Consider the following 24821-nt stretch of genomic DNA (forward strand, 5'->3'; position numbering starts at 1 on the left):
TTCTGAGATCTTTATATGAAGACGTTTGCTGTAAGATTAAATAGTCCAATGCTCTGACACACATCTGCTGCCGCCCGGAGTTTTCGCAGACTGTGATGTTCTATGCACAGAGCTTCTCAGTGTATCTGGGGTATTATTTACGAATACTTCTTCTGATCTAAAATTATCTTTGTCTCAAAAGGCTGAGACCTCTTTTTTGACCCAAGAGCAGAAGTTTCTAAGTTCCCAAATAAATCTCTATTACACCAGTCCTTAATTTTGATTAGAATAGCATTCTACCCAAATAATACTAAGGTGCTGCAAAGAACAGTTAATTTCCTCATAATTTACCTTTAAAAAGTCCAGTTAAAAATGCCCACTTCTTCAATCCTATTCTAATATTATTAGTTCTTTCACTTCTTATCTAACTGACTTCATGCAGTGTCTGTTCCATGTACCTTCTGTTTTTCTTTCTTTCTCTCGAAGAAGAATTGTGCTTTAAAAGTCCCGTGTTGCTAAGAAAGGGTTAAATTTGCCCGGGCTTGCAAAGGCCTCGTGCACGCACCGGACTGCAGGGCTGAAGAAAAAATGCAAGGCCGTGCTGATGAAAGAAGCTAGTAAAAGTCCTTTTTTCCACCCCTCAGTCTCATCTAGGGCGATCCAGCTCAGAGTTGTTACAGAGCTGCAGGTTTGCTTTCTCCGCTGCCAGCGGTGATTAAGCTGGGCCATGTTTTGGCCCCTTGTGCCGTGGTCTGAGCACACGGCCCCGCACTGCCGAGCTGCCGCTGCCCCTCTCCCCTGCCCGCAGGCAAGGGAAAGGGGCTCAGCCGGCCCCGGCTCTCTCTGTGCGGGCAGCGGCCCTCAGACACCCACAGGCCCGGCCCGGCCGCCCAAAAGGGCAGCAGAGCCCGACCCGAGGCTGCCGCCACCCATGATGTTACCTCATTGCTGATCCTAAAGCGAGAGAGCAAGGTGCTCCCAGCAGATTGGTTTTAAATGTTCCTTCCAAAGTGGCATTGACAGTTCTCATTGGTCAACTCAGCTGCCAGTACCTCAGCCTGCCTCCTAATAAGTCCCTGTCCTCCTCCCCTCAACCTACGCTATGGTTAGGGCAGAGAAAAACATTTTACATTCTCTATATCCAGAAAAAAAAATTGTGCCAACCCATGATACACAGCTATCTAGGTAGTAAATATTCACAATTACCCTGAGGAAATAGGAGCACTTACAAGATTAGTTTATGTCTTCCACATGCTAAACTTAATTAGCATTTTCTAAATATACAGCTGTGTCATAAATGAAATAATACATCTGTATTGGGCAGACACACATAATAGGTTTTTTTCAGAACCAGAATGAACTATGGAGTTTGATGTTTAAATCTGGTGAATGTAGCTTTTAGGGGTAAAAATACTCAAGACCAACTGAGCGACTTTTACTTAAAATTGGAGTTTGCTTTAGTTCATGGATACAGTACTTACTCTCTGGGTGTTGGCACAGGGAAAAGAGGTAGAAGCTATGAAGAGCTTTGACTCCGAAGAGTAGGTGGCTTTTGATCTGCAGGATGTCTTTGCAGTGACTTTGCAGTGAGTTTTAACGTGTTCATGCTAGTGTAACTTCTTAATTGATATCTTGGGACTGTCGTGCTCCCAGTCTTCTCTATGTAAGGAGATTAAGGAGACTTTAGGTGGTTTCAGGAAATAAATATTTTTGGTGGCTATGAGTACCATATTATTAATGCATTTTCTCTTTTAGAAACAGTTTCTGGCCCACTGTTCATAACTGAGGATTCAGTTGAAGATACAGTCTTTGGTAACATTTCTCCTAAGAAAACAAGTGAAAAAAGACAGAAGAGGCAAAAACTGTTTTCAGAGAGAAGCTGCAGTTTCAGCAGTGAAAGCAAAGCTGGAATGCTGCTGAAAAAAGGCAGCTTGGACTTGCATTCTAAAGAAATAGCAATAATGATGGGAGCAGATGCCAAGATCCTAACAGCAGCTTTATCTGGGGCCAAAACTTCACCCTCTCATATGAGTAAATCCCACAGCTTTCAAAATATCACTGACCAGCAGGTTTCTGACATAAGTGGCACTTGGAGTGGTGTGACTAAGAGTGATTGGGACCTAGAACATAGGTCTTTGTCAGTGCTGGAACAACCTGGGGCAGGGCAGGAGCATCTGGAGAATGGAAGGGATGGAAATACGACCACTGTGGAAGACATGAATCTTGAACAGTCAGCTGAGTCTAAAAACCAGAAACCAGAATCCAAAGATGCAACTGCTAAAAGAAATAGCTTTTATGGAGTGGTTAAGCCTATCGAAAGGGAAGATGTTGAAGTAGGCTTGGATCCTCTGTCTTTGCTAGCTACTGACAGCACACAACCAGGTTATTCAGAACCTCGGGAAAAGTTGGTGTCACCAGTTGCAGCACGTAATTTGGCAGATGAAATAGAGAGCTATATGAATTTGAAGAACCCATTGGGTAGTAAGTTTCCCAGCATGGAACTGCACAAGCCAGATAAGGAAACAGAAGCTTCTGGTACACTTGTTCACTCCCAAGAAAGGAGGTCAAGCCTGCCTTTGGATCCCATCCTGCCATCCTCCAAGTGCTATGAAAATCGAAGAAGTCCTTCCATCTCCAGATCCAAAACATTCACTGGACGATCAAAGCAACAAACTCATCCACAAGTTCAAAAGGAGCGGTCTTTGTCTTTGACAGGACTGGGTCGTTCTTCTCCACATGGCTCATTGGGAACTGTTGTAACAACTTTATCCAATCTGAAGTTAGACAATATACTGTCTGGACCAAAAATTGATGTTTTGAAATCAGGAATGAAGCAAGCTGCCAATGTGGCCAGTAAGATGTGGGAAGTTGTAACATCAGCATATAGTTACTCAGATGATGAGGTAAGCGTTTTTCAGTATAAAAAACTAGGGGACACAAAGTTAGACAGCTAACTTCTATGTCCAGATGATTGCTTCTCTAGGTGGTGTTTTTTATTAAGTATTTGCTTGTAGTAGCTAATAAAAATTATAATTTATCTATGGTAGTTTTCCTTGCCATTAAAAAAAACCCCAAAACTTTTCAGGCAAAAGCAAATTAGATGGTCTCAACGCACTTAAGTTTTAGCTTTTTTTCCTCAACATTTCCCCCATTTGTTTATTAATCTTTTTATTTATATGTAAAGATAAAATACCAAGAAACACTGGTAAGTAAAAATTTATGTCACCTTAAATGATGCCATAGTGCCCTGTCATACTTTAGAAAACTATGTTGTGAAAATAAATTACAAATTCAGGAAGTCAGGTTAGGGTCAAAGTTGAAAGTAATAAATTACAGCCTGAGATCTAGTAAATTTAGTTATAGGGAATTTTAAAACCAAATGTTATAGTTCTTCTGTGACTAACAAGGTGTTTTTCAGAGTGAAACATTTCACACAGTAATGACTAGAATGGATGAGGATATACAGGGATGAATATTGTTAACTTCCTCTTTTCTTGTTATGTCTTGTTATTGTGCCATCAAACACAGTTTTCTCAGTTAGAAAAGCATCTCCTTGATCCAGTTAATCCCTCAATCTGGTGTTTGGTTTTAAAGATCTTATTTCTCTCCTCTTCAGGCTATTAAAATAGCTTCTTGTTGCCTTTCTCAAATTCTCCTCTCTTTGCCCAGCCATCATAAAAGGTAGAGAGGGGAATGATAACTGACTTTACTTCTATGTGAAAGAAATTTAACTGATACTACTAATGGGGTCTCTAGTCCTAAATAAATAAATACAAATAAATTCTTATTTTTTGAACCAGATGTTGCCTGTGACAATGAAATCTTGCTGCCTTGCTTTCTTTCCTGAGGTTTTTTCCTGTGAACTGTGTTTTCTTCTGTGTCTTTCTGTTAGACTGACCTGTTGCATAGAATTTTGTTTAATGGCACATAATTCCAAGGATGGGACTTATTTCACTTTTCTTCAAGCATCCTTCCATTCTCTCCTATTTTATTTATTTAAGTTACCTTTTTTTAATATCCTAATTATGATACTTTGTTGCATTTTATGTTTTGTTGATTCAGTTATTGCTGCATCATTTCACCTGGTATGTTTCCTTCCTGTCTTCAATTCTGAAAATAAGACTTTAACTTGAACCTTTTTTCTGGTAGTTACTTAATTTTGTGTAATGTCTGACAAATTGTTGTTCTCCATCTTTTTTTCTGTTTCTCCTGTAATGAGGAAATTTATATCCCTATTGTTTTGTCAGTTTTATATCACTCAGTTTGTCAGTTTTTCAATATCTTCCTGCTTTGTCTAATATCTACACTTTTTTGAGGCTACGTAGATTTATCTTACATCTGATAATCTTTTTTTACATCAGGATTTATCTCAATCTGCTAGTTTAATTATTTATTCTTTAGGGTAAAGGTGGAAGTCAGATAATGGATACAGATGTACTAAAAAATGCTACTTTTTTTCTTGCATTAAAGGAAGAAAGCCATCAACCAGACTTTAACTTCCCTGTGGGCTTTGAAGATAATATTTTAGTAGATAATCTGTCATCAAGAACTGGAGTCCCAGGCCTACTTGCAAATGAGCTTGCACAAAGCACTACTAGTCTTGGCAGTAGCAGCAGTGGTGGAGATGTCGGAAGACAGCATTACTGTGCAGGTGAGATAATTTGGTTTTGTTTCCCCTGATAACTTGATTATAATACAACAAACAGGGAAAACTGCTATATGTGAAATCACTCAGAACAGTGCAGGCTATGATAACGTCAAATTATTTCAAGCCCTTAAGAGAATTACAAGCAAATTTTTACTTCCATTCTGTACTCTTCTCTTGCAGTAGCAAGTAGCTAATGCTTCTCTCTTCATTGAACGTATAAAAAGCTGATACAATATGTTGGTGTCTAACCATGAAAATACTTCTTTTATGTGATAGGAAGATTGCTAACTAATTATAGCAAGAAACACCTGCTCATTCGTGTAAAGTCCTAAGACTCTTGAAAGTATTAGTAGTGGAATATTAATGCAGAAAAGCTAAGCAGTTTGAGAATTAGTTGCATAACTAAGAGACAGATCATTTGAGGGAGGAAAGAGGCAAACTAACTGAAACCAAACCAACAGAACACCCCCATAGTTGGATGTGCACAAAAACCCTAAAGCAATACACACTAAAAGTTCTATTCCAGCATGGAATGGGAGGTGTTGGATACATACTTCATTTGAACTTATGTAGGTGAATAGCTGACGACTGTGAGCCTATTACAAACTGTCCTTCCCTCCTCCCTGCCAAATGTAAAACTGGATTAAATAAGTCTAGTAATTTTTAGTTCAGATTTAATTGAGTTAGATTTGATTCTTACTTTGAGAAAAAAAGGATGTGTCTGAACCAGCTGTAGGGTTGGTTTTGGTCTCTTTCCAATACAATTCTTCACTGATGCAAATATTGTAAAGCTGTTTGCATCAAGAGAGGAAGAACTATCTGCATACTGGAGATGAAGTGGCTCTGTATCACAAAATCTTGACAAGATATCTTCTAGTTCCAGTTAGTTAGGAGGGTTATAAGAGGCAACTATAAAGAGTGGCAGCCAACAGGGTATATAAAATTTGTTCACAATTGTAATCTTGAGCTAAAAAAACAGAGGAACCTCCTTTATGATGAGGGAACATTGGTGGTGATCTTTTTAGTAGAAGAAATTTGGCTTGTAAAAAAATAATTTTGATAATTTTACCTTCTTGGAGTGATTCTAACCATTTCCTTCTGATGAATGTATTCCAATTCCTTTCCCCTTTTTCTTCATAACCATGACCAAGGTTATGGCTCATAACTATAAAACCTAGCATTACCAAAGAAAGTCTATTTGTTTTAGTGCAGTGTTAATCAGGGAAAATCTAAGTGCAGTAATGGCACTTTTGATACCATATTCCTCACTTGGTGCTGTCCTTACATTTTTTATGTACGAATGTGTCTTGGTTTGAAAGACAGGTATCTGCTAGGGAGGGGAAGAGCCTCTCTAGGAACGGGGAATTCAAATCTCTTCCCTCGAAGTTATTATAATTTAAAAGATTAAAGAGGCTTTTCAGTCAGAGCTATGGGGAAAGGACTAACAGTCCTTTACTAGTAAATATAACAGGACAAACAAACAACAACAACTACAGCATTAATAATAAACAGAACCAGGAACCTCGAGGGGCTTTGTTTCACAAAGCCTGGGGCAGTCTGATCCCTTGGGACCCCGAGAGCACCAGGCTGGAATGGTGGAAACTCCCGGGCTGGTGGATGGAACGGCAGGATGTCCCCAGCAGGTACAAGAGGAATGTCCCGGCAGGCAGGGGGTGTCCCGGCAAAGTGAGCAGTGCTGAAGAAGCCGCGATGGCTGGGCAGGGCTGGCCCAGCTCCAGCAGGGCAGGCGAAGGGGCTCCGAATTCCTGAGCACTCCAGCAGATGATGGATGGTGGTAGAATTCCCAGGATGGCACCCTCTGTTAACAGTGGACTCCTCACGCAGCAAGCAGCAGCCTGACCGTGCCTCCCCTCTGATACCAAGAGCAGGAAAAAAGAAACTCAGCTCCCCCCAGCCCTGTCCTTTTCCCTCCCCAAAACTTCGTGTGATCGGGTCTCCCTCCTGGCCGTGTCTTTTTGTGTTAGTCAAGTGCCCTCTAAGTATCAGCACTTTGTTTCCTAGTAACTTATGGGGAAAAATTCTTTAAGACGAAAAGGAACAAATCTAATCCCCAATAGTATGGATGTATTTTTCAAGAAATCATTACTAACTTTTTAGAGTTGGTCAATGTACATTGAGCAATCTTACTGGTCTTTTTTGGTTTTGTCTGGTTTTTTGTTTGTGTTTTTCTTTTACTGTATCTGTGATATATTGTGTTAGAAAAATAACCTTGACATGTTAATCATGAACATTATATTTATCTGTATTGTAATTGTAATGTCAGTGAGTTACAGATACTCCTGTCTCTGAAGATCTTTTGGTACAATTTTCTTGCCTTGGTTGAACAGCAGTTGTTTTCTTTGGGGATGGATTAATTATTCTTTGCTTGAATACAAAACTCAAATGACTCTTTTTGTACAGGTGAAGTTTCATTCCCAAAAAGTATGAGAGTTCTAGATTCTGAGAAATCAGAGCACAGCTCTTCACATAATACTAGTTTATCCAGCATTTTCCAGAACTATGCAATGGAGGTAAGATTAATAAACTCATAGGTGAAAGCTATAATTAGTCACTAGTGCTGTATGCATTAATTACCTGTTTAGTTGCATTGTGATTGTTTTTTTTAAAAAACAATTTTTTCCTTGTTTCTACTGCAGAGATGCTTAATACTTGTAGCTTTGGAGTGTGACAGCAACTTTAAAAAAGAAGAGTGTCTTAAATACTTTTATGCATCCATCATATATATATATATATATATATATATATATATATATATATATAAAGATGTTGAAGGAAGGATCAAAACTTGAAGTGAAAGAGGAGTTAGAGATAAAACAGGATCTTTTGTGAGGTTTTAGATTTTATTTTCCTTATTAAAATTGTGTTGTTACCAAATAATTTTGATGAGTTGACCACAGCCAGCACCAAAGCCCTCACACATGTATTTGCTTAATCCCCTTTAAGTGCGGGACAGAATTGAAAGGGAGGAAAAAAAATTAGCAAAGCTTGAGGGTTGAGATAAAGACAATTTAATACATGAATTTTGGGGAAAAGATAAAAAATAGGGAGACACGGCAAAAGAAAATAGTAAAAGATCAGTCAGCCTCCTGACACCTCAAGAAAGAGCTATCTTCAAAAAACACAGAGTTCTATCTCTGAACTTGATGTTACACAGTGTCATTTGGTCAGCTGAAGTCAGCTGTCCTGGCTGTGTCCCCTCACAGCCTCCTGGCTGAGCTGTGCAAATAATTTTAAAAGTCCATGATGATGTATAAAGCCCTGTGCCAGAATAATGAAAACATTGGAGTGTTGTCAATTAACATGGAGCTTGTTACCGGTCTGAAACACAGGATTATAAAGAACACTAAGAAGAAATTAATTCTGTACCAGCTGAACCAAATGAAACAATGTTTTAGTATGGTTCTCTGTTTCAGTTATTACCTGTAGATACTTTCAGATTTCAGATACAGAGGCAATGGTCTCTGTGTTTGCCTTGGTTGCTTCTTTCTCAGCTGCAGTGTTATTTTGCTAGATCTTATGTCATTTTCATTTATATTTGGTGTTCTGTACATCTAGGCTTGTTGAGCTTCTGCACTGCATTATATAAAGGTTATAGCATAGTAAAAAAATGTCATTTTAATGAATATCTAAATTATATTACCTCTAAAATTTATTAGAAGCTGCGTTTGATGCTGGGTTTTGGTGGTTTTTCACGCCTGTGACTGAAACAATGAAGAGGAACAAGGTGTATTGTCTATTCTTCAGTTAGTACAGGATAAATTTTGCCATCTTTCTTCCAGTTCTCTATCTAGTTTAGTGGTGAGACTTCTGTTAGGTAATGACACAACATTCTTGTGTCTTTCTACAAGTTTTCCATTTGTACTGGGTTTGTATGATAAAGATTTGGTGGAAGAGGAGCTGCCAGAATTTTCTCCTGTGTCCGACAGAGCCAATGCCAGCCAGCTCCAGGATGGACCCACAACTGGCCAGGGCCAAGCCCATCAGTGACAGTGGCAGCAGTGCTAGGAGAGTGTATTTGAGAAAGGGAAGATAATGCTGTGCAACAGCAGTTGCAGGAGAGGAGTGAAAATGTAACAGAAAATCCCTCTGCAAATACCTAGGTCAGTGCAGAAGGAGGGACAGGAAGTGCTCCAGGCACCAGAAGACCCCTGCAACCTGCGGCGAAGACCATAGTGCCCCATGCCCCTGCAGCCATCTAAACCATGCTAGAGTAGGTGAATGCTCAAAGGAAGCTAACCCTATAGACAAGGGCCAATGACCCTGGCAGAACCTATGATCCCATGGGGAGAGGAGCCTGGGCTGGAACATGTTTGCTGGCAGGACTCATGACTCTGCAAGAGATCCATGCTGGAGCAACCAGTAAAGAACTGAAGCCTATAGGAAGGGCTTACCTTGGAGAACTTTGTGTAGGACCATATCCTGTGGGAAGGACCCCATGATGGAGCAGGGAAAGAGTGTGAGGAGGAAGGAGTGTCAGAAAAATGTGGGATGAATTGACTCTAATCTTCATTCCCCATTCCCATTGCTATTTTAGGGAAGAAAGTGGAGAAATCAGAAATTAAAGTGAAACTCGAGAAGAGGGGAAGGGTAGGGGGAAGGTGTTTTAAAATTTGGGGGTAATTTTTCATTACTGTACTTGAACTTTTAATTGGCAGTAAACTAAATTAATTTCCCCTAGCTGAGCTTGTTTTGCCTGTAATAGTGATTGATGTGTGATCTCCTTGTCCCTATCACGACTCACAAGCCTTTTGTCATATATTTCTTCTCCTATTCACTCCGCCAGGGAGATTGGGAAAGTGGCTTTGGTGAGCACCTGGCATTCAGCCAGGGTCAATAAACCTTTTATAAATGAGGTTTCTTTTGTGTTTGATTGGTTTTGTGGAATTTCTTTCCTCTTTTAGATAAGTAGACATGCATCTACTCATACAATTCAAAACGATTTGTATATGCTGAATCTTCATAGAAGCAAGCAACTGCAAATGCTAAATTAGTAGCCTTTTAGGGTAACACTTCTTTCAAGGCAGAAATAAATTACTAATATCTTCATTTCATAGGTAAAACTTATATGTGGATGAGATAATTCTGAGTATGGTGAAAAAGAAGTGGTGGACTCACTAATTTCTCCCCGTTGGCCTTCTGATACCTGTTAAAATTCTATTGGTACTAAGCCTATAAAAAACAATTGTTAAAGAATCCAAACAATATTAATTCTTTGCTGTTCTAGGTTTTGATGTCAAGCTGCTCTCAATGTAGAGCTTGTGATGCTTTGGTTTATGATGAAGAAATCATGGCTGGATGGACAGCAGATGACTCAAATTTGAACACTACCTGCCCTTTCTGTAAAAGTACTTTCCTACCTTTGCTTAATGTTGAATTTAAAGACCTTCGTGGCTCTGCAAGGTCAGTGCATTTTAGAGATGCTCCATTTCTGCCTCTGTACCTTGATCCTTCACAAGAGGATATCTTTGGTATCTTTCCCCATCTAGATGTACACTAGAATGTTACTGCCTATTTGGGACTGGTCATGACTGTACTGAAGGAAATAATAAGTTGTGTAAACTTAAAGTGAAACTTGTAGTGTAAACTATCAAGTTGCATTGTAAAACAGCCAAAACCCAAAGAACTGGTTGTCTTTTTATCATGTTTTTGTTTCCTATTTTCTTTGTAAGCATAACTGTACAGATGGTGTCAGTCAGTTTTTATTTTGTTTGGATGTTAAAACAAAGTCTATGGACTTTAAACTTTATGAAAGCATATGAAGAGGTTTTTAAATCTGTCAACAAAGAATTTTTTCCAGACCAAGCTTGCTAGCAGCTTCTCTGTTTTTAACCACTTTTAGTTGCATTGTGAAAAATGGAACTTAATTTTAAGTTCTGTCTCTCCCTGTAGTGGTTATTGCTGTGTAACAGAGGTTCCACTCGTGTTTTCTAATGCAGAAATTGAACATCTGTATTAGCTGTAGAGTGTGTACTTAGAAAAGCAAGTCATATTTGGGTTGCCATGTGCTTATAAGGGTGTATGATCATGTAGTCTGTAATGTCACATTACAAAAGCAACCCTTTTCCGTGACGTGTCACCTGGTGCTGATTTGAAACCATGACAGACTAAGGTCACTGGTAATGATTTATGTCCAGTGTAGGATGTCTTCTTTTGCAGTTCAAATCTCTCTATGTGTTAATTTACTCTGCCTGTATAAGTTGCAGGGGTGAGAGTAAGATGAAATTTGTCCAGCTGTTGTCAAGCTTTCTAATGTTGTTTCCTTTTTTTGCTACTTTTGAAAAGTAAATATAGAAGATAATAACTTTATGATTTTATGCTTATATCTTTACCTTTGTATTTTTCTCCTTCCCATTCTTATTGTACTTCTAGCTTTTTCCTGAAGCAAAGTACCTCAGGAGATAGTTTAAAGAGTGGCACCCTTCCATTAACCACAGATCCTCTGGAGCAGAAACTGTTGACCAGTCCAGCTGTTGCTGACTTGATCAGTTTTTCAGATCACTTGCAGTCCAGCCACACCATAGCTGAAGAAATCAGCTCTGCAGCTGAGCAGGGGTAGGTAAAACAGGATTGTTAGTTCAGTCAGAAATGCATCAGCACTTTTACACTTACAGGGCTAAGGTTGGCTTTAATACCAAACACCATGAAATACAGTTGTAACCTGAGGATCATCTCTTTCCTTTCTCACTTTTTGGATGTTTTAAGCTTGCCTTTATCAGTTTGAAGTAAACTCAGTCCACCAAGTGAGTACCTTCTAGAGATACAGCTATAGAAATGACACTTCATCTGCTGTTGATCAATAGATAAAACCTCTACTCAGTGTGGTTAATAATACCCAATCACTGCTTAAACTCACACAGAAATTCAAACAGTGCTTCTCCTTTCCTCGTACGTATGGTTTAATAAGAAGGACACTGCATTGTGGGAAACAATAAGTCCATTTGCTGAAACACTTTGCTTGAGAGAAAAGTTCTCTCAAGCAAAGTGTTTGGGAAAATAGAGCACTCAAGACTTGTGCTGAGCTTGTATTCTGTGGAAAAAAAAAAACAAAAAACAACACCCGCCCCCCCCCCCCCCACAACAACAGCAACAAACCAACACAAAAACAAACAAACAAAACCCCTGAATCTCTGAAAAAACCAATACCACTTTTGAAACAGTTTGAGGGGAAAAAACCCCAAACATTAAGGAAGATGTGTCATGCTGGACAAAGGGAAGAACTGAAATAATTGTAACCTTTTTGCTGGGATTAGTTATATTTTGTTGTAACTGCTTGGGGATTTTTAATCATCATTCAGTTTGAAATTCCAGAGTACTAGTGCCTGAGAGTAATGAGCTAATGACTGTGTCAGACAACTAAAACTTAAATCAATGCAATAATAGTTAGTCTTAATACACTAAAAATTAAAGGTGGTGTTGCTTATGTTAACATCTTAATTTTGATGACAGTATATTTTTAATCAAAGTAAAATTTAACACCAAAAGTAACCTGTAAATAACCACCTTCTCTATAGATTGTATGGAAGCAGACACTTTGTTTTGTTTGTTCTTCTGTGTTGTAGTTGAAGCTGTAGTTTTATCCATTGTAATTATAAAGAGCACAGAACAAATATTCCCAGATCTGCAAATGCCTTGATTGCATGCATTAAATCTGACAAGCCTGAGTTTACTTAAATTAGCTTGCTGGATGAGTTTGACATATTTTTCTTCATTATTACTTTTGCATGCAATTTTCAAATTGCTTTGTGCTATACTGTTGTTCTGTTTATGATATTAGAACATAAAGGGAAGAGGAAGTAAAGATGAGCATAGTAAAAAGAAAATAATCTCCATAGATTGGCAAAACTGCAAATTGCTGGTTTTTTAAGCAAGGTAAAGCTGTACGAGAGCAGTGGTTTCTGTACAGAACTGCAGTGCTTTCAGATTCATATTTCAAGTTATACCTAGCTGCTTTTCTGAAGGGATGTTTATACTGAGAGGCATTTTATTCTGTGTTCCCTAAACGATGGAGCTAACTGGGAAAATACAGCTTCTTATTAATAGAGAAAATTCATTTGGGATCTTCACTTGGCAGCCTTTCTCTGCTTCCTTCTTGTTGCCATAGAAATGCTGAAATATTAGTATATTTTTTTCTAAAATTCACACAGTGATTTGGTGGAAGAACAGACTACAGATCCCACAGCCATGAAGACACATGCCAATAATCCACCAAAAAGGGGAGTGTCCTTGACTCGGAGCCACAGTGTAGGAGGGCCGCTGCAAAACATTGATCTCTCTCAGAGACCGTCTCATGGCATTTCAACAGTTAGTCTTCCAAATAGTTTGCAGGAATCTGTGGTAAGTCTAGAAGCTGCATATTCAGTTGAGAGAAAAATATTGAAGACAGTGAACTTAATAATACTCTACTACCAGCATTCTTGTCCGTTGGAGGAATGGGAATGGCCAAGCATATTTTCACCTTCTTACAATCTAAGTTCAGTTAATCTAAAATTGTTTTTCCAATACTCAAGTTCTACTTGATTTGAAATGCTCTGTCTAACAGAATGAAGCTAGTCTTTGTCTTTCTAAAACTGTAAGTCCAACAGTAAAGCAACTCCGAGAGCCAGCTAAACACAACAGTGCAAAACATTGCAAGAACAAAAGTTTATTCCATTTCTGTGCATTTACTTACACTCCTACTGTATATTCCATTAGGCTTACCTGTTGAGTGGATGGGAGAAGGTAAGAGGCAGTATTGAGACTCTTACCTTTCCTGGGGGGAAAAAAAAGTGTTTCTCCTCTCTCTTGGTACTTGGTATTTTCCAGAGGCTGCCTTATCATGTGAAGTCATGATTCAGTTCCACAGCTGATCTAATTACTGACATATCTCTTCAATTTCCATTGCTGCAGGCTTGGTACTGGCTACCAGCTTAGATAGTTTGAAACTGCAGAATCAGGAACAAGTTCTAGCAAATCGGCTTTTTTTTTTTTTTTTTTTTTTTCTTGTTCACATAATAGAGAAAGCCTAGGTGATTGATCTTTAAATTAAGAAATCCCCAACAGTCAAAACTGCTGATGTTATTGTGTATTCACTAGCTCCAGAATCTTCTTCCAAGTGTCAAAAGAAACTCTGGAATGAAGGTTTCCAAGTATTCCTGAAAAGTATTTCTGAAAGAAAAATCTTCTTTGACTTAGTAAAAAAGCAAAAGCAAAAACAAACAAAAATCCCACAACAAACAAACAAACAAGACTACCCCAAAACAAAGAAAACCAAAAAAGCAAAACTATTTTTCTCTTTTTTGTGCATGTTCTGTTTTTAGGATCCTTTAATAAAACAATGTAACCCTGCCCCTGTATCTGTACCCTATTTGAGCCCTTTGGTACTGCATAAGGAGCTTGAGTCACTGTTGGAGAATGAGGGAGAGCAAGTAATCCATACATCCAAATTCATCAATCAGCACCCCATAATCTTCTGGAACCTAGTCTGGTATTTCCAACGGTTGGATCTGCCCAGCAACCTACCTGGACTCATTCTAACATCTGAACACTGCAATGAGGGAATGCAGGTAAATGGCTTCCTCGTGTTAGATCAGCAGGTATTACAGTGCGTTAAGTTGAAGAGCTTGGTTCAAAACGACTGGGTAAGTAATTCCTGGATAAATGAATATAAGTTCTTGTGTTTTTGTTATACATGTAGATAGGTTTGTTTCCCACAAGGATTCTTGAAGGGAAATGTGTGAAAAGAGTCTTCAAATTCTAGTCAAGATGGTCTCTTTTAGGAAGCCAGGGAGTAAGATTCATTGAGGAGTAGGAAACAAGATGTTCTTCTGTGAAGAACTCAAAAATTGTAATATATTGCAATAAACAGAGGGTGAGTTACACACGAGTTTACAATCTTTAAAGTTACTGGACAGTATTTTTTTGTTCTCTTCCGAGAATAGGTTTTACTATTCAAACTCCACTGAGTTTCATTACTATATGACTAGAACAAAAAAATGTAGACCAGATCTATCTTTTGAGTATCTTGCCTTTCCAATTTACACCAGTAGAGTGAAACCGATATAATTTTTATGTGTAGGTACAAATTGAAATTAAATATGTATTTGTACCTGATGCATGCCAAAAAAGTAGTATTTGCCTATCTACTTGTACGCACTTCAACTTTAAAATTCTTCCCCTCAATTTTCAAAAAAACACCCACCTAGAACTGAGAAAAATTTTCCACTAAATGTAGTTGAAGACAATACTAATGAAATCTAAAGCATCCTGGAAAACTACAATGCATTAACAGTGAAAACAGCAAGATGAGACATAATATCATGTAATTATTATTTAAATATATGCACTAAGTGGTAAGATTTTCATGCCTGGTAATTGTTATTGTATTAGTGATTCCAGAGGCACTTAATTTTATAAGATAATTACTTAAGTGTTGTTTTTACTACATATATTTTTAATGGAAACAAATAGTTCATATTTGTATACTTAGGAAGATTCTTTCTGCTTTTTGGGAAGGCCAACATGTAGACATGCATACCCAAATGTTCATCAGGCCAGAAGATATTGCAATACGATATGATTAGTAGTACAGGTCAAGTATGGTGTCTGGTGCACAAAAGAAATTTCCAGATATATACTCATAAATATTTTCTTCAGATGCCTGTAGAAAACTAAATGGTCTTCATACATTAGGATAAACTAAAAAAGGTAATTAAATGTTGCAGTACTTGTGACTGCTCCGGTTGAGTGCAGTTCACTGAAGAAGATAACATCTGCTACTGTTTGTTGGATTCAAGTTAAATAAAGCTAATCTTCTTTGCAAAAATAGTAAAAGAGCAGGATTTAAGATAATGTAACACTGTATTGGTTTTTTTAAGACATAATCCCTTTCCTCTTGTGTTTTAGCTTCCTTTGACATCTCTTGCTCAAGATAGCAAGCTAGTATACATCCATCTTCTATGGGACAATATCAACCTCCACCAAGAGCCAGGGGAGCCCCTATATATATCTTGGAGAAATCTCAGTAAGTAAAACAAATGCTACAGAAAACAGAGGGAGAAGAGACTATTGAAAGAAACTGTTGGTTTATAGTGGCTGAAGTGTACACAGCCCATCAATTTGCAATATTTTTTTTAGCATGTAAAGCATCTGCAATCCCTTAGGTACTTCACATAGTCTGGGTATCAAATTAGTTATGAAAATAAGTTTGATCTGCTCAACATATATCATACACTTACAGGATGGGAGGAATTGCTCAAGACATGGTGCCAAATAAACCTCACTTGATTTGAATGCTTCACTGCATTATCTGGTAATAGCTATGCAGGCATCTACAAGAAGGCTGTATTGCAAAAAAGTATCTTTTACTTCTGTAAATGAATGTGTAGAAATTGCTTCACTGCTGCTGCTGTGGACTCCAGGACGGTGTAGATAAATGTAGACGAGAGATCTCTGAAGTTGGGTTTTAGAAGATGGGGTTTATTGTAAGGGATGTGAGGCCTTGCTCTGAGCTGCCAGGCTGCAGCTCGTGGCAAGGCCTAGGAAGGTGGGGAAAGGAAGAGGTTGGGAGTGGGGGCGAGCAAAAAGCAAGGAGCAGAGAGGAAGAGGGCCAAGAGACCGGCCCACCCTTGAAGCCACCTGATAAGGGGTCTCAGGGTGGGCTGGAACAGGACTTGTGCCAATGTGGTTACAGATACCTGATACTTCAGGGGAGGGGTACAGGTGTGGGATGAACCATTGGGGGGTGAGACAGAACATTCCATTTGACCTGGGTCTGGCTGCAGGTAACCTTCAGCTGGTCACATAACTGTTTTCCCAGACATCCAGTAGCTAATACATCTCAAACATCAAAACTTACTTTCAATTCTATCTCACTTACAGGTTTCTCATTCTCAGAATATAGGCTATCATATTTATAGGGCTTTTTGGCTTCAACCTCCCCAACATGAATGAAACATCACCAGTCCCTTTAATAGGTGCATTTGGCATCCCTCTTGACTGACAAAAAGTAAGATCAAAGAAAGGCTTGTCTGGCATAAAATCAGGCAGACTGGTTATAAGAACTTAAGGGTTTCCTTACTTCTGATCATGAAAAAAACTTTGTTGACCTAAGCTTCTAAATCCATGTTTTAACTAGTAAAAAGTGTGTTAAAAGCTATCTTGCATGCTAATTTTGGTTCTAAGGAATTAAAAGGGGGTTGTTAAAAAATGTCCTAAAAATAAAGAGACTGATTAGAAAATTACAGTCAAGAGCACAGAACAACATGGGTTATTTCCCTCAGATTCTAGAAAGCATATTCATGTAACCTTAACAGATGAAAAGCATCCCCAAATCATCTAGCCATGAATGAAGATGCATAAATATATATATATTTATGTAAACAAAGGGGCAAAGGGCCTCTTTTAGATGTGGAAGAAAAATAGACAGGCCGTATAGCTGTGTCAGAAAATATTTTGAAAACACAACATTACATTTGTAAAGCATCGTGTGCATCAATTTTATGAAAACATCATGTTGATGTGATGAAGATTACTAGGCTTGGTCTGCAATTCATTTACACACCATGTACTCACTGCCTAATCTGTAAACTTACTTCTCTGCCAGTACATGAACTTACTATTCCCTCATGAGTCACTGTCTTACAGAAAATATAATAGTTCAGTGTTATTCTGAGTGTAACATTTAAAGTAATAAATCATGATGGTAAATGGTAATTTCCTGTTTGATTCAACTGTACATTATCTATTTCAATATGTATCCCAAAGTTATCAGTTAATTGTAGGTGGCTTTTAAGAAGGGTTTTGATAAAAAAAAGTTTCTTTGCTAAGAGAAGTGTCACTTCTGTTTTATTTCTTTTCCCTTGTGTAACGATAATCTTCTTGCAGTGAACCCAGTTTTTAAGTATAGCCATAAAACTGAACTATCTAACCACCACAGGCAACATCTGATCCTGGGTACTCTTCAGTCACTTGTATTTCTCTGTCATGTGGGACCTCTTGCACGTAGATACTTGATGCATCCTGTAACTTCTGGGTGAAGTTACTTTTGAGTGAAGACTATAAGCAGACAAGGTCTTTCTGTTATAACAAATTTCTGTAGATTGAGTAGAGCTTATTTGTATCTCACTTTTGGAAATTTCTGCTTATTAAAGTGAAAAAAAAAAATCATTACTGCTCTAATAGTCTGTATGGTTCCACTTCCCAGATTGTTCTGAAAAGAAACCCTCCACACTGGCAGAAGATCAGCAGGCAACAAACACTTTGTTAGAGAACATCAAACTAAGTATTCAACACAATGATGTTATTAAGCCGATCAACCTCCTCCTACAGAAAGTTAACCCAGATGTGAAACGACAGAGGTAAAGGCATCATCTCTTCTTAGCTTCTCGCCACTAAAAATTAAATAAGATCAGACTGTAATACATTGCATAGTGATAATTTTCATAAGGACCTCTGGGGATGATTCACTTTCATTTGTGTCCATCAAAAACCATGTATATTTTTTTTATGCCAGTGTTTACAAACAGATACACTCTAAATCCTCTAGATGTATAGTTCATCCAGATCAAATGGATGAATATGATTCTTTAATAAAAATGGATATTTTACAATGACTAAGAAAAATGCAGGTATTAATTACACAGGTTTTGATGTTGCTCCAGATCTAGCACATTGATAAATACAAGTGTGCAGCATCCTGTTGCAGCATGTGGAATATTCTTCCTAGTTATATCTTCTGAAATTCTAGCAATCTGGAGTACTGGCTATGAAAAGTGGATGCAGCATGAGCTGCAAAGAGAGGGAGATGTGTAAATAATTCTTTTATGGTACATTTTGTAACCTGCAGTGCAGTTCACGGAAGGCTTTGCACAAAAGCACAGACTCTGGAGTAAATTACAGAAGATACAAGATTTGTTTGAAGTCTGTCATGCTAAGTCATCTTTGTTTCTGTGTTTTGTAGTGACTAAAAAGAAACTGATCTGCCTAGAGAAGTGTCCTTATGACTTCCACAAGGGGAAAAATAATATCTGATTATTTAATGATACCTTTTTTTGAGATTGACTATGACATTCTGAAACAAAAACCAAAAGCATGGGTGATCTGAAAGAAACCTACACCCACACATTCCTTCATGGTCAGGCAGGAATGAATTCATAATAAATAAAAAAGTGGCAGTTAATTTAATATTTCTTGTTTGTTAGGCATTTCTATGGCAGAGGAATTTTTTCATAGAAAATGTAACTACTAGTATTTGGCAATAATACAGCTTTCTGCATCAAGTAAAAATATTCAGACATTAGGAAACCTTAAGCTATTAGTCACATAGATTGAGCACTTTCTTCACAAGCAAGGTTAATAGAACATTTGTTGGAATTACATAATGGAAGTCTTCAATAATAGCTTTGTAAACAGGATAGTTGATGCTTTCATTAACTCACCCTTCAAAATATTCCCCTAGGAGTTTTTACAGGGAAATTCTTTTCCTGTCTCTGGTGTCTCTTGGAAGAGAAAACATTGACATTGGTAAGTAAAAAATACTGTGAAATGCATAGTCCCTGTGGATATTTTACATGAAAGCTATTGTATAAAATCTGTCTCTAAGATTCAGTTGTGTTTTAGTGAAAAATACTGCACTGTCAGTCAGGTGCTGCTTCTATGTGAATATAATTCTGATGGAACCATTAATTTTGACTTTGTTTGAAACCATTAATGAGTTACTTTAAACAAAGAGTATTTGAAGAGCTTGAAATTTTAATTCTTCCCATCTGAAAGTTTGTTTTCAGTCTTGTCCATCTTTATCCAACCTACATAACAGACCTATGTTATGTAAACACCTGATTTCCCACCCTCTCCTGATATCTTCTATCCTGTCTTCTATTTGGTACTATGCAATCAAAGTGACTCCCATATGGAATGTGATAGGGGAAATACATTGGGAACAGGAAAATGGAACTGTGAAAGAAGCAATGGGCATCCACTTTGATGTGTTGTGGTGCCACACCATCTTATGGAGATGCTTTTCACATCCTCTGAGAAGGTGCATATTGAAAAAAAAAAAGCAGCATGTAGTTAATGAAGATAATTTTGTTACTATATAAAAACCATCAAAAGCATTTTGTAGGAATGGTAGTGTGCATTGCACAGTGTTTCTTAAATAACCTCAACTGTGTTTTTTTTCTGTTTCAGAGGTTTTTGATAGTGAATACAGACTTGCACTTAAAAAACTACCAAAGGAAGTTCTTGAAAAGATGCAGAGAATAGATGTTGCACCAAGCAGCAGGGTTGAGTGTTGCAGGAAGTGCTTTGGAGCACCTTTAATATAAAAACAAGGAAGACGCACACCAAACTTTGGAGAGACAAAAGCAGAGGTGAACAAACCCAAGAGCATGGTGACATATACACTTTTGAGTCTCAAGAGGTGTTGAGCAATTTGTCAAACCAGTTTCATTGAGCTGCAACATATATTCTTCTCATTCATCTCATAAGCACATTGTAAAGTATGTCAAAATATTTAAAATTATGAGTTTGTTTCAGTGGTTGATCTGCTTTTCCCCCATATATATCCTTTAATTTCCTCAAAATTTTCCTCCATCATATCAAGTTGTTCAAAAAGCTGATTACAAAACAGCAATCTATAGTTCTGACTTCCTTAAGGGCCACCAATATTAGCCTATTTCAATGAACTACTTTTCCAGTGCTCAGATTCTTCAATCCTTCTTTAAAATGACCTTTACCTAGAGAGGGATCCCTTTATTAGTATATGGTATAGTTGTATGAATGTAAGTATTTGAAACCTTGGATTGGAAGCTGCAACACAATTGCTTTCATTAGATCACAGTACCTTAAATTGCTACCCTTTTCCTGACTCTTGTCCCAGTCAGTATTCTGAATTACCTTTGCTGACCTTTTCAAAATGAGTGTCTACAGCTGTGAGAAAACAGACTTATTCTAAACTTTCCTGTATTCTTTATCTGATAAACTATAAGATCCTGTAAATGTAGTGGCTGCTTTCTCCAAAGAAGAATAGGCTTCTACAACAAAGCAGCTCAGAAATGGATGGTTTTCTAAAAATTATGTAGGAAGCACAAATGGTATTAGAATACACACAAGAACTGTCAACAGATACTGCCTGAAAAAAATTATGCTTTATACTATTTGCATGTGTGCTTGAGAGGTGTCTTCCCTGAATTCTTTATCACCCTCTCCCTTGGTTTCATACTAGCCTGTGGGTTAATTATTTTGCACTGATAGTCCAGATTCAATATTTCAATTAAGATGTATTTATAAAGGTGGTCTTCAAGGTGTATATTAGCAGAAATGAAGTGCTTATGTGTATGATCTGAAAAGATGTATCCATCGTTTGTATTGCTTCTAGTAGATAAGACTCACTCACGTATTTAAATGACTACAGTAGTTACAGTCTTGGCAAGGAGAGCCTGGATACTGGTCAACAGTTTAAGTGTTTCTGTTACTTGAAGAATATGATAAGATTTATTCCAGGTTCTTGCTGAAAGTTAGTGGTATGGCTTTTACAATGGAATAATTCATAGAGAAAAAAGGTATTTGTAGCATGTAAAAGGAGGATAGCTTAAAATATTAATTGCATCTGGGTATGAATGTATTTACTTGATACTACTTTTAAAAATTTTCATTCTTCAAAATGATGAGGGATGAAGATCTGTATGGAACATTTTTTTTTACATAAAACAATAAAACTTTTTTTTTTTTTTTTCATGAGGTGAAAACAAGGGATTTGCACTATTTATGACAAAATATATTTACATGATAGACTGATGCCTTGTATTTTGTCTAAAAGTGCTGATCTTAAGTTAATATGGGGATATTACCTGGACAGATTCTCTCATGATGAAAAAAACTGTGCTTTCTTAACAGCTAAAAGCAAGAAAGTACACAATGATTTTTTTTTTTTTTCTAATTCTTTGGGTTTATGCATAGTTGCTTGTTGATATCTGACCTACATCACAATTAAAGAATGTCCTTGATTCCTCATCTTTTCTCTCTTCTCCAGTTAGATAATTGACATGGTTCCATCCTTCTGAAATTAAAGTCTATATCAAGCATTGGTCCAAACAACTTCATTTCTACAAATCAAAGCCAGCTAATTTTTCTGTATAACTCTATACATTATTTTTCAGCAGACAGCTACACAAAGACCATTTTTTGCATATTAAATGGACAAACCATGTGATTATGTGATGCAACTTGCAAGGAATCAAGTTTTAGTTGCCCTTAAATTCTTCCAGCTCATTAAATGGCAAGGAAAATCTGTCTAATGAGTGAGTGCTGTTTTAGATATGTGACATCCAAACAGTTTTAAAACATGTAAATAACATTATTATGAACTAGTTTCTATAAACATATCATCTTTATTTCCAAACAACTTTCTCATCTGTTGCTGAAAATGTAGATTAATAAGATAGTAGTGTTGTAAAGACAGCAAAGCAGATTGTGTCACAACACCTAGTGTTAATTGTTAAATCTTTCCCAGCTATATACACTAAACAAACAAACAAAAAAAAAAAAACAACAAAAGAAAAGCCAGAGGAGGAAAGGACAGCTGCAGGATTGAACTTGTTTTGATTTGCTCTTGCATATTGGCATTTTTGTACACTACAAATTAAATGCTATTTCTGGTGTAGACACCTGCATTTCAAAATGGTAGGTCCTGCATGTAGCCACTTAAAAACTTGAATCTGCATATTTGAATTGATTCTTTAATATAAAATAAAAAAGGAAGACCTTACCTTTCTATAGGGAGTTTTTAATGCTTAGGTGTTAGAATAGCTAGTTAATCCTTTGGTTTTTTAATGTATTCCATTGCTCAGATGAAAAGGGAGATCTCTGAAAACAATTTGTTTTCATCTCAGATGCTTTTTGGGGGGGAAGAAAAGTAAGAGTTTCACAAAGCTGGCCAAAAATACCCAGGGAAAAGTTTCGTAAGTTTTTTGTGTGTGCATTGCAAGCGCTTTTATTCTTCTGAAAATTAGGCACTAAAGGCACACTTCTGCAATTTAGTTGACTTTGGATGAACTTCTTTTGCTACATGGGGATGACTTAGTTACGTACAAATGCTTCTAACTTGTTTGACACCCAGCTCCTTGGAACCCAAATTTATCTGAATCCAAATTTGTAAGCATTATTGATCTGAGCAAAGTGTTGTGAAGGAGGGATGAGAATAAGCTAGATTTTGGTTCTGTTTTTCTGTCAATATAAACAAAAGAACTAGAACTTTGCTCACTTGTGAAACTCTTGCCTCCACATACTCTTTCTAGTATCTCAACAACTAGTGTTCAGGAGATGGTTCTTCTGCGTATATTTTGTAATTCCCACATACAACCTGAACAAAATATTTGCAGATCAGTATTAACTTCAAAATATGCAGTATGTGCATGAAATGAGAGTGTAAAGCAACCTGGTAACAGAAGTGGATGAGAACAATGAATTTCAGTTATGCCCAAGAACTCAAAGTTTGTATTGGAAGAACAGTTATCGAAGAGAAGCTTCCTTAAATTGTTTCGCTAAGGATGTTGAACTGCAGACAGTTGTGCTAAGATACTATCTTGCACCTTTCACCCAGCTATTTATGGGTTATGTATATAGCTTTTGTCCTCACATGAGAAGGGTTGCTGTGGGTTTTTTTGTTTGGTGGGTTGCTGTGGTGTTGTGGGGTTTTTTGTTGTTGTTTTTTGTTTTGTTTTGTTTGGGGGGTGGGGTGGGTTTTGTTTTGTGTTTTGTTTTGGTTGTGTTGTTTTGTTTTGGTTTTGTTTTTTTTTGTTTTTGGGTTTTTTTGTGGTTTTTTTTTGTTTTGTTTTGTTTTGTGGGGGGTCGGTGGTTTTTTGGTATTGTTTTTTGGGGAGGGTTGGGGTGTTTTTTTGTTTGTTTGTTTGTGTGTGTGTGTGCAATTAAAACAACAAATAAGGTCTTAAATGTTTAAAATCAGGATTCTTAAGTTACAAAGCTTTTTTTTATTAATTATATTCTGGCACATCACCAAAACTTGACAATTTTGAAAATCCTTTAAGTCTAGGAGACTGATGTGGCTGCAGTGTTGGCACAGCAGTAATTGGTACCAGCTTTTACACGTTACTAGAAGCATCTGTATGTTACTTATATCCTGTCCTCACATTTTATATAACTCAAGTTTAGACAATACAATTATAATGGAAAATATTTTGTTTACTATGTGTTTCAAACTAAATTAATATTGCTAGTAACTTAGTCTTGTTCCTGGTGGAATTTCACATTGGTTAAGCTCAAGCTAAATTGCACTTGTGAATGAGTAATATTCTATTTTAACTGTGAATTAATGGCTTTTTTTATTGCTGCAGCTAAAAGAATATACCTTTCATTGAGTTTACTGCTTTCCTTGAATAACTGCAACATAGGGGATATTTTCAAAATGTATATTAAATTAGATCATAGAAATTATATTTTTAAAACAAATTGTTAAAATGTAAGGAACAGAAGAGTCCACTCAGTAGCTTTCTCTTTAAAACTCTTAAATCAACAATTACTGCAATGCAGATGACTCCTATTTTATTAACAATAAGCAGGTAATTTTATTCACATAATTGTATATTTTCAACAAAAGGGTTATTTTTTTCTTTCAACTAATAAAAATCTTAAAATGCATTCTGTATCTCAGCTTTTCACTATGGATCTTTTTAAAAACAACCACTCTTTTAAGTGTTGAAATTGAATGGTTGAATTGGACTCTAGTTCTGTACTCTCCTGTGCTGTACATCATGATGCATACATGAGAGGATCGGATGGTGTTTTTATTTGTTCTTTCAGTCTGCACCAACCAATGGTGCAAATAAAAGGGATTGTTCGCTGTTGTTTAGAAGCACATTAAACTCCCAGTAGGAGCTTAAAATAAACTATATTGTAACAAGGATGAAATGATGTAGTATGAATAAATTATGAATCTATTAAGGGAGCTGGGAAGCTTAATGCAATAAAATTTGCACTGGTTCAGAGACTGCTTTGAACTGTTGAAAAATGGCATCCATTTACTGTGCTTTGATTAATAATTGTTTCTCTGTAATATTTTTGTACATTTGACAAAAATTTGAGTTTAAAAGGGCACTCTATATCCTGAATTCTGTATAGATATTCTAGACTAAGAAACAATTTTTAATGTTGTTCCCAGAATAAAATATATACGCATCCTGTG

The 24821-nt window shown here is 37.0% G+C and overlaps 1 protein-coding gene across 5 annotated transcripts in view; it reads left to right on the forward strand.

The window, feature by feature from the left end:
- DENND4C (DENN domain containing 4C) overlaps window positions 1–24821 on the forward strand; it is a 77416-nt gene extending 52595 nt beyond the window's left edge. For 4 of the 5 annotated variants that reach the window (XM_040090066.2, XM_040090064.2, XM_040090068.2 and 1 more), the window contains 11 exons: window positions 1735–2882; window positions 4450–4630; window positions 7049–7158; window positions 9873–10048; window positions 11018–11200; window positions 12793–12982; window positions 13945–14190; window positions 15530–15647; window positions 17829–17982; window positions 19083–19147; window positions 19811–24821. In XM_040090066.2, the coding sequence (XP_039946000.1) occupies window positions 1735–2882; window positions 4450–4630; window positions 7049–7158; window positions 9873–10048; window positions 11018–11200; window positions 12793–12982; window positions 13945–14190; window positions 15530–15647; window positions 17829–17982; window positions 19083–19147; window positions 19811–19947 (2708 nt within the window). In that variant the 3' untranslated portion in view covers window positions 19948–24821. The remainder of the gene's footprint in view (window positions 1–1734; window positions 2883–4449; window positions 4631–7048; window positions 7159–9872; window positions 10049–11017; window positions 11201–12792; window positions 12983–13944; window positions 14191–15529; window positions 15648–17828; window positions 17983–19082; window positions 19148–19810) is intronic. The other variant, XM_040090067.2, reaches the window with a different exon arrangement.

The sequence above is a fragment of the Hirundo rustica genome, chromosome Z (genome assembly GCF_015227805.2).
Source record: "Hirundo rustica isolate bHirRus1 chromosome Z, bHirRus1.pri.v3, whole genome shotgun sequence".
NCBI lineage: Eukaryota > Metazoa > Chordata > Aves > Passeriformes > Hirundinidae > Hirundo > Hirundo rustica.